Here is a 14461-nt window from a genome sequence, read left to right as displayed (position 1 = left end):
TACTTCGACAACACAGCTGCAAAATTTATTATAGCAGTTGTAGCAATGATTTGGCAAATAGACTTGATTCAAATATTGCTTTTTGGTGTGTCTACTTCAAATGTATTTAAAACATGCCATCAAAGATCACATAATCACGAAGAGTAAAACTACATCCTAAAAGCGACGACTGTATGTACACTTCGCTGGAGGGGATAGTGCTTTCAGAAGAGATTGAGAAGAGGTTCAGAAGAAATTTCAGAAGAGATTTCAGAAGAGGTTCAGAAGAGATTCTAGAAGAGATTCAGAAGAGATTTCAGAAGAGATTTCAGAAGAGATTTCAGAAGAGATTCAGCAGAGATTCCAGAAGAGATTCCAGAAGAGATTCCAGAAGAGGTTCAGAAGAGATTCCAGAAGAGGTTCAGAAGAGATTTCAGAAGAGATTTCAGAAGAGATTTCAGAAGAGATTCAGAAGAGATTCTAGAAGAGATTCAGAAGAGATTTCAGAAGAGGTTCTAGAAGATATTCAGAAGAGATTTCAGAAGAGATTTCAGAAGAGATTCAGCAGAGATTCCAGAAGAGATTCCAGAAGAGGTTCAGAAGAGATTCCAGAAGAGATTCCAGAAGAGTTTCAGAAGAGATTTCAGAAGAGATTCAGAAGAGATTCCAGAAGAGGTTCAGAAGAGATTTCAGAAGAGATTCTAGAAGAGATTCAGAAGAGATTTCAGAAGAGGTTCTAGAAGATATTCAGAAGAGATTTCAGAAGAGATTTCAGAAGAGATTTCAGAAGAGATTCAGAAGAGATTCCAGAAGAGATTCCAGAAGAGTTTCAGAAGAGATTCCAGAAGAGGTCCAGAAGAGATTCCAGAAGAGTTTCAGAAGAGATTCCAGAAGAGATTTCAGAAGAGATTCAGAAGAGATTCAGAAGAGATTCCAGAAGAGATTCCAGAAGAGTTTCAGAAGAGATTCCAGAAGAGATTCTAGAAGAGGTTCTAGAAGATATTCAGAAGAGATTTCAGAAGAGATTTCAGAAGAGATTCAGAAGAGATTCCAGAAGAGATTCCAGAAGAGTTTCAGAAGAGATTCCAGAAGAGGTCCAGAAGAGATTCCAGAAGAGTTTCAGAAGAGATTTCAGAAGAGATTCAGAAGAGATTCAGAAGAGGTTCCAGAAGAGATTCAGAAGAGATTCCAGAAGAGATTCCAGAAGAGATTCAGAAGAGATTCCAGAAGAGATTCCAGAAGAGATTCCAGAAGAGGTTCAGAAGAGATTCCAGAAGAGGTTCAGAAGAGATTTCAGAAGAGATTTCAGAAGAGGTTCTAGAAGAGATTCAGAAGAGATTCCAGAAGAGGTTCAGAAGAGATTCCAGAAGAGGTTCAGAAGAGATTTCAGAAGAGATTCAGAAGAGATTCTAGAAGAGATTCAGAAGAGATTTCAGAAGAGGTCCAGAAGAGGTTCTAGAAGATATTCAGAAGAGATTTCAGAAGAGATTTCAGAAGAGATTCAGAAGAGATTCAGAAGAGATTCCAGAAGAGATTCCAGAAGAGTTTCAGAAGAGATTCCAGAAGAGGTCCAGAAGAGATTCCAGAAGAGTTTCAGAAGAGATTTCAGAAGAGATTCAGAAGAGGTTCCAGAAGAGATTCAGAAGAGATTCCAGAAGAGATTCCAGAAGAGATTCAGAAGAGATTCCAGAAGAGATTCCAGAAGAGATTCCAGAAGAGGTTCAGAAGAGATTCCAGAAGAGGTTCAGAAGAGATTTCAGAAGAGATTTCAGAAGAGGTTCTAGAAGAGATTCAGAAGAGATTCCAGAAGAGGTTCAGAAGAGATTTCAGAAGAGATTCAGAAGAGATTCAGAAGAGGTTCCAGAAGAGATTCAGAAGAGATTCCAGAAGAGATTCCAGAAGAGATTCAGAAGAGATTCCAGAAGAGATTCCAGAAGAGATTCCAGAAGAGGTTCAGAAGAGATTCCAGAAGAGGTTCAGAAGAGATTTCAGAAGAGATTTCAGAAGAGGTTCTAGAAGAGATTCAGAAGAGATTCCAGAAGAGGTTCAGAAGAGATTCCAGAAGAGGTTCAGAAGAGATTTCAGAAGAGATTCAGAAGAGATTCTAGAAGAGATTCAGAAGAGATTTCAGAAGAGGTTCTAGAAGATATTCAGAAGAGATTTCAGAAGAGATTTCAGAAGAGATTTCAGAAGAGATTCAGAAGAGATTCAGAAGAGATTTCAGAAGAGATTCAGCAGAGATTCCAGAAGAGATTCCAGAAGAGATTCCAGAAGAGGTTCAGAAGAGATTCCAGAAGAGATTCCAGAAGAGATTCCAGAAGAGATTTCAGAAGAGATTCAGAAGAGATTCCAGAAGAGATTCCAGAAGAGTTTCAGAAGAGATTCCAGAAGAGGTTCAGAAGAGATTCCAGAAGAGGTTCAGAAGAGATTCCAGAAGAGTTTCAGAAGAGGTTCCAGAAGAGATTCAGAAGAGATTCAGAAGACATTCAGAAGAGATTCAGAAGAGATTCCAGAAGAGGTTCAGAAGAGATTCCAGAAGAGATTCCAGAAGAGATTCAGAAGAGGTTCCAGAAGAGATTCAGAAGAGATTTCACAAGAGATTCAGAAGAGATTCCAGAAGAGATTCCAGAAGAGATTTCAGAAGAGATTCAGAAGAGATTCCAGAAGAGATTCAGAAGAGGTTCCAGAAGAGATTCAGAAGAGATTCAGAAGAGATTCAGAAGAGATTCCAGAAGAGATTTCAGAAGAGATTCAAGAAGAGATTCCAGAAGAGATTTCAGAAGAGATTCAGCAGAGATTCCAGAAGAGGTTCAGAAGAGATTTCAGAAGAGGTTCAGAAGAGATTCCAGAAGAGATTCAGAAGACATTCAGAAGAGATTTCAGAAGAGGTTCAGAAGAGATTCCAGAAGAGATTCAGAAGACATTCAGAAGATATTTCAGAAGAGGTTCAGAAGAGATTCCAGAAGAGATTCCAGAAGAGATTCCAGAAGAGATTCCAGAAGAGTTTCAGAAGAGATTTCAGAAGAGGTTCAGAAGAGATTCCAGAAGAGATTCCAGAAGAGATTCAGAAGACATTCAGAAGAGATTTCAGAAGAGGTTCAGAAGAGATTCAGCAGAGATTCCAGAAGAGATTCCAGAAGAGATTTCAGAAGAGGTTCAGAAGAGATTCCAGAAGAGATTCAGAAGAGATTCCAGAAGAGATTCAGAAGAGATTCCAGAAGAGATTCAGAAGAGTTTCAGAAGAGATTCAGAAGAGATTCCAGAAGAGATTCAGAAGTGATTCAGAAGAGATTCCAGAAGAGATTCAGAAGAGATTCCAGAAGAGATTCAGAAGAGATTCAGAAGACATTCAGAAGACATTCAGAAGAGATTTCAGAAGAGATTCAGAAGAGATTCCAGAAGAGGCTCAGAAGAGATTCCAGAAGAGGTTCAGAAGAGATTCAGCAGAGATTCCAGAAGAGATTCCAGAAGAGGTTCAGAAGAGATTCCAGAAGAGGTTCAGAAGAGGTTCAGAAGAGATTCCAGAAGAGGTTCAGAAGAGATTCCAGAAGAGATTCAGAAGAGATTCCAGAAGAGATTCCAGAAGAGGTTCAGAAGAGATTCAGCAGAGATTCCAGAAGAGTTTCAGAAGAGGTTCAGAAGAGATTCAGCAGAGATTCCAGAAGAGTTTCAGAAGAGATTTCAGAAGAGATTCAGAAGAGATTCCAGAAGAGATTCAGAAGAGATTCCAGAAGAGATTCCAGAAGAGGTTCAGAAGAGATTCAGCAGAGATTCCAGAAGAGTTTCAGAAGAGGTTCAGAAGAGATTCAGCAGAGATTCCAGAAGAGTTTCAGAAGAGATTTCAGAAGAGATTCAGAAGAGATTCCAGAAGAGATTCAGAAGAGATTCCAGAAGAGATTCCAGAAGAGATTCGGCCGTTCACTTTTGTTTGGAACGGCCCTTTATGCAGCTTTCTTTGGAAGCTTGTTTCCTCCACAGAATAAAACATTTTTAAAGACAATTGCAACTTTTTATCTCAGAATTGCGAGTTTACATCTCGCAATTTTGACTTTATTTCTCCGAATTGTGTGATATGAAGTCAGAATTGTGTGATATAAAGTCCGAATTGTGTGATATAAAGACCGAATTGCATGATATAAAGTCGCAACTGCGTTTTAAAAAGTAAGAATTGTGAGAAATAAACTCGCAATTCTGACTTTTTTTCCCGCAATTGCAACTTTATTTATCATGCAATTCTGATAAAAAGTCGCAATCACCTTTTTTATTTTTCATTCTGTGGCGGAAACAAGCTTCCATAGCTTTCCCTAACTACAGTGGCCACCAAAAAAAAAAAAAAAAAAGACCACAAAACCCTGAAAGCTGAATTACTGAGTCTGGTGAATCATCTTTGGACAAAGCCAACGGATGCCGTTAAAATGCCACAAAAATTCAAGATATTAGAGCAAAAAATTACTAATATTTATATCATATGATATAGTTTAGCAATCTCACACGAGCAAGAGTTTTCTTCTTTTTTTTAATTATATCTGCATGATTGCAAATCCTGATTTTATACAACAGTTTTGTCTGTTTTTGTTCAATTTTGTTTTAAACGAAGCCACAGCAGAACTGTTGTGCGTCTCTGAGCGACACACAGCGGCGTGTCATTACTGAATGAATCAACAGTTTTAAATGAATTGAGTGAGTCATCGATTCATTGACTCATTCATAAAAATGCCCAATCGCTTCGTTCCCGAATGAATCCGCCGTTTAAATGAATCGGTTGAATGAATGATTCGATGACTCACTCATTAAGACAGAGGCTTGGTGGTTTTAGTTTCACATTTAGAGTATCATTTATTTCTATATTATTATTTCTAAAGCTACTTTTTGTGATGTATATTCAATGCTTTTCTCTTTAAATTATCTTTTGGGGGGGGGGGGGGGGGGGGGCATTTCTCAGCCAAAACTGATCTGCCTAAATTAATCAGCACAGCATGAAATAAGTTTTTTTGCAGTTTATTTTGTAAGTGCAGGAGCTCTCGTTCTCACAGGAGAACTGGAGACGTGACCTCATACAGACAGAGACACACACAGAAAAATTCACTCACAAATCAAAGACGAGGTAGTGAACACCCTCCTCTGATATACTGTCATGGAGCCTCACTGTGGAAAGAGAGAGAGAGAGAGAGAGAGAGAGACACTGATTAGATTGTAATCGAGCAGCTCACAGTCATAATCGTTAGAATGAGATTTTCACAGACTCGTTTATTCCACAAATTGGAATTATTTCTGCTTCTGCTTCCTCTCATTGTCAAAGATGAATAAAGGGCAGATCCACTAAAGCTGAACTGTGTCATTTTTTCATCTATCCCATCTTAATAGACCTTATTCACAGCAGCGCCATCTTTGATTTATAGCGGGAATGAAAGCAATGCTGTGCGGGATAGACGTACATCTTTTCATTCTGTTTATTAATTAAAGTCCCCTGTGGTGAAAATCCAGCTTTTAATGTGGTGTTTTTAATATGCTTTAAGACAAACCATGTGTAAATTCATAAGTCGACACCATTGCTGAGTATTTTCTCCTTAAAACTGCAGTGAACCAAAGACAGTCTCAAAAACACGCTTTGAAATCGCTGGTGTTTCTGACGTCACAAACTACCTTGTAACCAATCAGATCAACGTGTGATCGTCAACCAGTGGATCTCTGAGCTGAGTGAGTGAGTGGAGGCGGGGCTCATTTGCATATTCATAGAACCACGAATACTTAATGAGGTGTAGAGTTACATTCCAGATATTTTAAGGAAAAAACGCTTAAATATGTCATTTCAGTGATCAAAGATGAGTTTTAAAGGATACAATTATTAACTACAGGGAGATTTTAATATTATGTTTATTGTGTTTTTGGATTCGAAACACGCCAAAAATATCTTTCCAAGAAACATCAGTAAACACAAAAACTCAACATGAGCTGTGGAAAATAATAAGTGATCTAGAAGCTTTATACAGCTTTTTCTACAGTGGATGTCACTGAAAACACGGTACATCGATCCCTCAGCCTGAATAACGTCTGTATGCCATTCGATACCTGAGCCATATGAAAGTCGTCACAATGCATTCTAAGGTTGAATTATCAGTGAAGGACAGCTAAAATAACTGGAAGCATGCAGGACTACATTAAACTGGGCAAAAACAGGCATTTATTCAGTCGTTTAGTGGAAAACCAGCCTAAAAACCACTGCAAAAAATGCTTTTCTGTCTAATTATTTTTTGTCTTGTTTCCAGTCCAAATATCTAAAAATTCTTAAATCAAGATGCATTTACTAGATGAGTAAAATGACATAAGATATTATGTCCTGTTTTCTGGGGGAATTAATCAAAATTAAGTGAGCTGATGCTTAAAACAAGCAAAATTATCAACCAATTGGGTAAGAAAAATAATCTGTTTTCCGTTTGAATTATGATTATTTTGCTTACCCCACTGGCAAATAATTTTGCTTGTTATAAGCAAAAACTCACTTCATTTTTATTTATTTCCCCAGAAAACAAGACTAAATATCTAATGTCATTTTACTCCTTTAGTAAATCCATCTCGATTTAAGAAATGTTTGATATTTGGACTGGAAACAAGACAAAAATACTAAGTGAGAAAAGCATTAGTTGCAGTGTGAGTGCCTTAGAGCCTTCGAATGCATCGGTCTTGACAATAACTCAGCGTTGGAGAGGAGAAATCCTCTAATGAAACGGCCGAGATCATGACGTGATCTTGATGAACGAGGGAACGCCTGATGTCATTTCTCAAAGGAATCGAAACTGACCTTTTGATTTATAAATATGGACGGATTACATGAGGAAAGAGAGACGGAGGAATCCCCTCAGTATAAACATCTCATGCATCTTCTGTGATTCAGTCGTTTCTCAAACCTGTTGCCATAGAAACACAGAGAACGGCTTTCCAGCGGACGGAGAGAAAACCCTCGATCCTTTAGGAAAACCACTGGCTTTTATATTCACTGACTCTGTAACACTTTACAATAAGGTTAACATTAGTTTACATGAACTAAGAATGAACAATACTTCTTCAGCACTTATTAATCTTAGATAATGTTAATTTCAACATTTACTGATACGTTATTAAAATCAAAAGGTTGTATTTGTTAACATTAGTTAATGCACTGAGAACAAACATGAACAAACACTGAACAGCTGTATTTTTATTAACTAACATTAACAAAGATTAATAAATGCTAACAAATGTATTGCTCATTGTTAGTTTATGTTAGTTAATACACAACTAATGAACCTTATTATAAAGTGTTACCAAAGACTCTTGACTGGAATTGCAAACCTTTAAGACTTGAAGTCATATTTGTGTGAAAGGAGATCAATTATAATGAAGGGCTAAACGAGACTTTGGGATCTAACGAACAATCCATACGCAATAAGGATAGGAATGAACCTGTGTCATCTCATGTAAACTCTTGAACAATAACCCGATTGAATAGTTTCAGTGGCAGAAGATGAACATCGGGGGTGGGAATGAGAGACTGGGCCGTTCAGCTCATCTAATGCTTTGTGTTATAGTCATAATTACTGCTAGAATACGCCAACGCTTGTAATCTCTCGGCTGCTGTGTGTGTGTGTGTGTGTGTGTGGGCTGAAACGCTTGGACATTTATAGACGTTTCCAGACTAAAAGCTTCAGGTTAGATTTGCATGACATAATTATGATGAATCACTCAGAAATCTCGTTTTGATGAACTAATATTGATTCTTAAATCTCTTTCAGTCTTTTTTAAGTTGATGAATGAACAAAACTTCCATCCAGTGGCGAACCTGCTAATTATCAGTGTATTGATGAATTCGATCTTATTATTAATAACATTATATAATGTAATGATTGTGATGTATTGTATATGTGGCCTAGTTATTTTTAATTGCACTAAAACACCAGCAGGAGATTATTTCAAGGTTCCTTTAGAATTTTTATTATTTTATTTTTTATATATAGTTGTATTAATATTAAACTTCTTAATTAATTTCATGAATTGTAATGATGCACCTAATTTTTAATTATATATTTTTTTTAAATATTAATTTAGCCCAAAACCTAAACAGAAAACGACAATTAAATGTGGTTAATCAATTGATTAAATAAACTTTATTTAATAATTAACAATCAAATAAAAGTTTAAATGTTTAACTACATAAGGCCGTTTTATAAACATTTTAATATAGTTATGTTTCTACTCCAGATTGTTGGTTAAATATAAACATTTAGAAGATGGCTGTACAGATTTATTCATACATTATAATGCATATGAAGTGCTGAATATATTTAGCTCAATATTCATAGGGTTTGTTTTTCTAGCTGACTAACGAGTTTATGATCATTGAAAGGCTTTTCTGAGGTAAATGTGGCGTTACGTGACATTATTGTTCTCAAGCTGTTTTATTGAGGTCTGGAAATGAATCATGTTTCATGTAATCGACAGATCAGTGTTTCAACCGCGGAAAGACGTCAATAAAACAGCTTGAGAATAATATCCAACATCACATTTACCTCAGAAAAGCCATTCGATGACCATAAACTCGTTAGTCAGCTAAAAAAACATAGAAAATAATATTTTGCTAAATATATGCACTATATTGCATATTCATTGTATTTTTACTTAACATGTTCTTCAATATTTAATGCATCATGTTTTTATGACAGCCACTATATAAATGTTTATATAAAAAAAAAAAAAAAAAAGAGTACAAATATAATTATTCCATTAAAAATGTATTATTATAGTGTTATTATTATAAAAACTTCGGTAACACTTTATTTTACAGCGTCTGTGTTACATATATTACATGTACTTAACATAGTAATAAATTATAACAGTAAATTATGCATAATTACATAATTACAACCAAACCCTAATCCTATAGTAGGTACATTTAGTTAATTAATATTACTTACATACATAATTACACTATAACAATGACACCTTAAAATAAAGTGTAACCGAAACTTCCTTATGTGTAATTTAAATGCAAGTATTGGTTGATGAACTGATTGGTTGCAAGTAAATGCAACCAATCAGTTCATTTTAAATAATATATTTTAGTAATGTACACGAGTCACGCTCACAGAAAAATACCTTGAAGCTTGTCATGTCGCATCTAGTTTGAATACTTACAATATTTTAAACACTGAACATAAAACAGCTCAGATTTAGTGCTGAAAGACTGTGTGTGTGTGTGTGTGTGTGCGTGTGTGACTGAGTGTGTGTGTCTGTGTGTGTGTGTGTGTGTGTGTGTGTGTGTGTGTGTGTGTGTGTGTGTGTGTGTGTACTCACCGATGTTGGCATGCTTGAGTAGACGACAAATTCGAGCCTCTCGTTCCAGTTTTTGGTGATCTACAAAAAAAAAAAGCAGAAACAGATGTTTGTCTGTTGAACACTTGACTAGTCTGTGGATAACAGTTTCTGCTGAAGGACATGAAATGTAAATGTTTGTTTAATAGCAGTGGAAATGTAGTGAATATCACTGGACATAAATGTTATATGTCTGAAGTCAGTTCTAATAGATCCAGTGTTTAAATGAGTCAATAAATACTGTCTCTACTCGTTCCTCTGAGGTCAAAATGAACAGATTATATAAACAAGCAAACAGGAGTCATTGGAAAATTGCATTTCTTTAGTGTGTAATGTTGCAGTTTGAGCATGAAAAAGGTTTGCACTGTTTCTGAACCCTCAGCCGACCAATCACAACACACCGCTCCAGCCGACCAATCAAGACACACTGCTCCAACCGACCATTCACGACACACTGCTCCAACCGACCATTCACGACACACCGCTCCAGCCCACCAATCACGACACACCGCTCCAGCTGACCAATCACGACACACCGCTCCAGCAGACCAATCACGACACACTGCTGCTCCAGCCGACCAATCATAACACACCGCTCCAGCCGACCAATCACGACACACCGCTCCAGCCGACCAATCACGACACACCGCTCCAGCCGACCAATCACGACACACTGCTGCTCCAGCCGACCAATCACAACCGCTCCACACCGCTCCAGCCGACCAATCACGACACACCTCTCCAGCCGACCAATCACAACCGCTCCACACCGCTCCAGCCGACCAATCACGACACACCGCTCCAGCCAACCAATCACGACACACCGCTCCAGCCGACCAATCACGACACACCGCACCAGCCGACCAATCACGACACACTGCTGCTCCAGCCAACCAATCACAACACACCGCTCCAGCCGACCAATCACGACACACCACTCCAGCCCACCAATCACAACACACTGCTCCAGCCGACCAATCACAACATAACACACTGCTCCAGCTGGCCAATGAGAGTCCTGCACGGGTGCGGGTATCCGACGGGTGACCCGCAAATTTTGCTCAAACGGGTGAAAAATATCCAACTGTGTCGGATACGGGTGCGGGTCGGGTCGGACACGGGGGAAACACGGGTCTAAACACGGGTTTAAAACAATCACATGCAAACGTAAAAATATATGCATATTTTTAGAAACACATCTACAACAATATGCCTGTATTTCAAGTTGATAAAATAATTTAAAATCCACATCAGTTTATTTGTGCCCACGCCCTCCCAGGATCTATAACGTTACCTAGGCTACTTTCAGTTTTAAAAATTCCTCATAACCGCGCGCGCGATCTGCTTGCAGTCGTCGAGATGGATGCTGAGGAGTTGAAGAAAAGAATAGCTAGTGGAGATTGTAAAGTTGTCGACAATACGTCATCAAAAGTCAAGTCCAGTGTGTGGGAGAAATTTGGAGTTATCTGAAGAAATTATTGTGAAAGGCTTTGCTGCATTTTCGTGTTGGATAGCCGCAGATGTGGAACTTCATCGCTGAGGAAGCACGCAGATAACTGTGGTAACAAAGCAGTTCTATCGAACAGTATTTTCACATTTAACACTGTTAAGTATGTGTGGTGTGCAGGGCGTATTTGAACCCAAAATTGTCTGATGTAGGCTCGACGAAATTGCGTGGCATATAGTGTTGCAGCCGCGTCTGTTCGATTGGTAAAATGTTATAAGGCTACTCAGTTTTGTGGTCATTTACCGGGCTTTTGACAGCTTCGGCAGTTGTCCTTGTGTTAATTGTCGTGTAATAACTTCTGTATGACCTGGCGACAAACATTTTTGTAATTGTGTCTATAATGTGATTGGCTAAACTGATTTTATTTCGGGTGCGGGTCGGGTGTCGGTTCTATTTTAAGCGGGTCGGGTCAGGTGCGGATTTTAATTAGTGCTGCTGTCGGAAAACGGGTCGGATGCGGTTTTAAGCACTGCGGGTACGGGCGGGTGCGGATTTACAAAATCGGACCCATGCAGGACTCTGTGGCCAATCACGACACACTGCTCCAGCCGACCAATAATGATACACTGCTCCAGCCGACCAATCACGACACACTGCTGCTCCAGCCGACCAATCACAACACACCGCTCCAGCCCACCAATCACAACACACTGCTCCAGCCCACCAATCACAACACAACACACTGCTCCAGCCGACCAATCACAACACACCGCTCCAGCCGACCAATCAGAGCACAGTGTGCTTTTCAGAAGGAGGGGCTTCATAGAGACAGGAAGTAAACAGAGCGTTACTGACAGACTGGAAAGAGAGGAGCTGCAACAATGGAGTATATGAGGAAAATAATTAACATTCAAGCAGGAAAACCTGTTCTAGTAGAGTCTGAAAACAACATCATGACTGTAAAAGGGCCTTTTTAAGAAATTATGGATTATAATATTTAATTTCGAATGCACTATGAATACTTAAAAACATGGTGTTCATGTTTAATACATAAGGAATTTATGTTCCCCATATCTTGATATTTCTGTCCTAAAGTTAATCTCACCTCAAACCACTTCATACTGTCTCAGAATAATATCATTCATCCATAACTCTGCAGCAATTCTCATTCAGAGAGGAAATACTGTCACTCAAACACACTGACCGAATCCCTGACAGAGAGCCGTTCAAAACCTTGTAATCTTTACAGTTAGAATGGATTTCACATAATTCAGTATGTCATTATAGAATATATTGTGTGTGTGTGTGTGTGTGTGTGTGTGTGTGTGTGTGTGTGTGTGTGTGTGTGTGTGTGTGTGTGTGTGTGTGTGTGTGTGTGTGTGTGTGTGTGTTTGACAACCGTTAAAAAGAACATTCACCAATCACTCCAGATGCAGTTCAGCCAATAAGATTGTTGGAGTGTAAAGTTTAATCTCAGATGTTTTATCATCATGATCTCAAGACATTAATGAGGATTTCGTCTAATATCAAATTCATCACTGACACACACACACGAGCCTGTGACATCACAGGATTAAACTGACTAAACTGTGTGTGTGTGTGTGTCTTCATGTTTCTGCACAATAACAGAGTGATCAGTTTTGTTCTTTCCTCATTATTAGAAAAGTTTGGCCAAACTCCATGTTCTTCATTAAATGCCCCAGATGGAGAGCTTTTCATTCAAATCTAGTTTTTGCGTATTTTAAGTGTTGCGCTGACCCAGTTCAGTCATTTCCCCTCAGACTCAGACTCAGACCGAGACGGAGAGATGCCAGAAATGGAGCAGATCTTCTCAAATCAACTCACTGTCCATCGACTGACATAATGCAGACGAGAAACACAAGCAAACATGTGGAGGAGAAATATGAGCCCAGAAATGAACTTGATCTGACAAAAACTGTGTGTGTGTGTGTGTGTGTGTGTGTGTGTGTGTGTGTGTGTGTGTGTGTGTGTGTGTGTGTGTGTGTGTGTGTGTGTGTGTGTGTGTGAGTGAGTGAGTGAGTGAGTGAGTGAGTGAGTGAGTGTGTGTGTGTGTGTGTCTGTGTGTGTGTGTGTGTTCTCTCACACTAATGTAAACAGTGTAAGGCAGGAGAAACTGGAAGAGCTGGAAGAGAGGTTTACTCTCTGAGAAAACGAAGGAAAATGAACCTCTTAATTGTTAAATTAATCTCTTGCTATATTACAATCCCCACTCGAGACACGATCACACGTGAGTGGATCACCTCCCAATTTACACATCGTTCCCTTCACCCATCCCTACCTGAATTCACCCCAAAATCTATATGGTTTAATATGAACAATTATCATACAGTATTACACATGTTTGGTATCATTTGAAATGTCTCAGTGCGACTGGTCCAAATGTCTCATTCCCACAGTAGTAAACCAGACAGGTCATGAGGTGTGGAGAGTTTAGAGATATCTGGTTAACTGCTGTGGGTTTGCCCCCACCTCTGCCCCCAGTAAGTCTGCGACGGTGATTAATGCAAACTCCCACTGTGAAGTCATGTCTACATCTGTAAAGAGGTTTCTGTGTTGGTCTGAGTGTTTAGGGAGATGAAGAGGCTCGAGGAGATCCTGGAACTCAGATCAGCCCGTGACGATGAAGGATCTCAAAGACTCCAGCATTATGTATTTTTCAAAATGTCGTGTTTCACCTTCATCTTTTACTCTTTATCTCTGAGCATGCAATTTTATTGTATTGATTATCTTTGAACTGATTATGAAATTGGCATGATACATTTACCTGACATAATAAATTGTTACATTTGATTATTCTGACTTGCTCTGAAATTGTTTTCCCAAGTGGATTAAATGGATTTGTATGTTCCCGCAAGTCTGCGTCAGATTAGTGACGACTAATGTTGTCACGGTTTTGTTTTTGGGTTTGTTCAAGTCATGTTTCATTGTCTGTCATGTGATCCCTTGTAAGTCATGTGATCCTGCCATGTGTTCCCTTGTCTGATGTGTCATGTTGTCATTGGTTCATTGGTTCATTGTTCACAGGTGTCCCTTGTCTAGTCATTAGTCTTGTGTGTATTTATCCCTCATGTTTGCCATGTGTCTTTGTCAAGTATTGTTTCCTGTAAATCTGTTGTTGTGCAAGTTCATGTTCATGCCTTGGTTTTTGTTTTCATGCCACGCCATGTTTTTGTTTTATGTTTGTTTTTGTTTATAATAAAGTGCACTTGGGTTCTCTCAGCTTGCCTCCAGTGGATCACTTATTACAAATGTTTGGCACTGATTCAAGTGTACGTGGTTTTGCAAAGACAAGAAGGGAATTTCCATTTAGAACAGCAAATGCTGTTTGATCAAACTAAATCTGGGAGTGTCTCGCCTCTGTTTTAATGTAATGTTACTTTAGATAAGTGTACGTGGGAAACCACGGCTTGGCCAATCCAAAGCTATTATAAGAGAAGTAAAGTTGGTCAGCTTATATCTATAACAGTGGCCATAACTCTTCTGTATGCGATTCCACGGGGGCTTTACCAGAGTATCTCTGATTGTGTAAGCGTGAATGTGGCCGATCTCAGATATATAGCCATCACCTCTGTTCAGTGACGGAAGCTGACGCGCTTGTGATCGTGAGACCCGCGTTACACAGAAGACAAGAGGACCTCTGAGAGACACAGCTTCCTAATCTGAGCGGGT

The 14461-nt window shown here is 38.9% G+C and overlaps 1 protein-coding gene across 12 annotated transcripts in view; it reads right to left on the bottom strand.

Annotated features, from left to right (window-relative positions):
* camk2d1 (calcium/calmodulin-dependent protein kinase (CaM kinase) II delta 1) overlaps positions 1-14461 on the bottom strand; it is a gene marked incomplete at its 3' end in the record, with an annotated part of 90269 nt that overhangs the window by 55020 nt on the left and 20788 nt on the right. For all 12 annotated transcript variants that reach the window (XM_084108742.1, XM_084108743.1, XM_084108737.1 and 9 more), the window contains exons 3-4: positions 9307-9366; positions 5070-5124 (exon numbers count right to left, since the gene is read on the bottom strand). In XM_084108742.1, the coding sequence (XP_083964868.1) occupies positions 5070-5124; positions 9307-9366 (115 nt within the window). The remainder of the gene's footprint in view (positions 1-5069; positions 5125-9306; positions 9367-14461) is intronic.

This window comes from Abramis brama (genome assembly GCF_963993115.1).
Source record: "Abramis brama genome assembly, chromosome: 3".
NCBI classification, from domain to species: domain Eukaryota; kingdom Metazoa; phylum Chordata; class Actinopteri; order Cypriniformes; family Leuciscidae; genus Abramis; species Abramis brama.
Note: the sequence above shows the minus strand (reverse complement) of the source record. Positions and strands in the feature narration are given on the sequence as shown.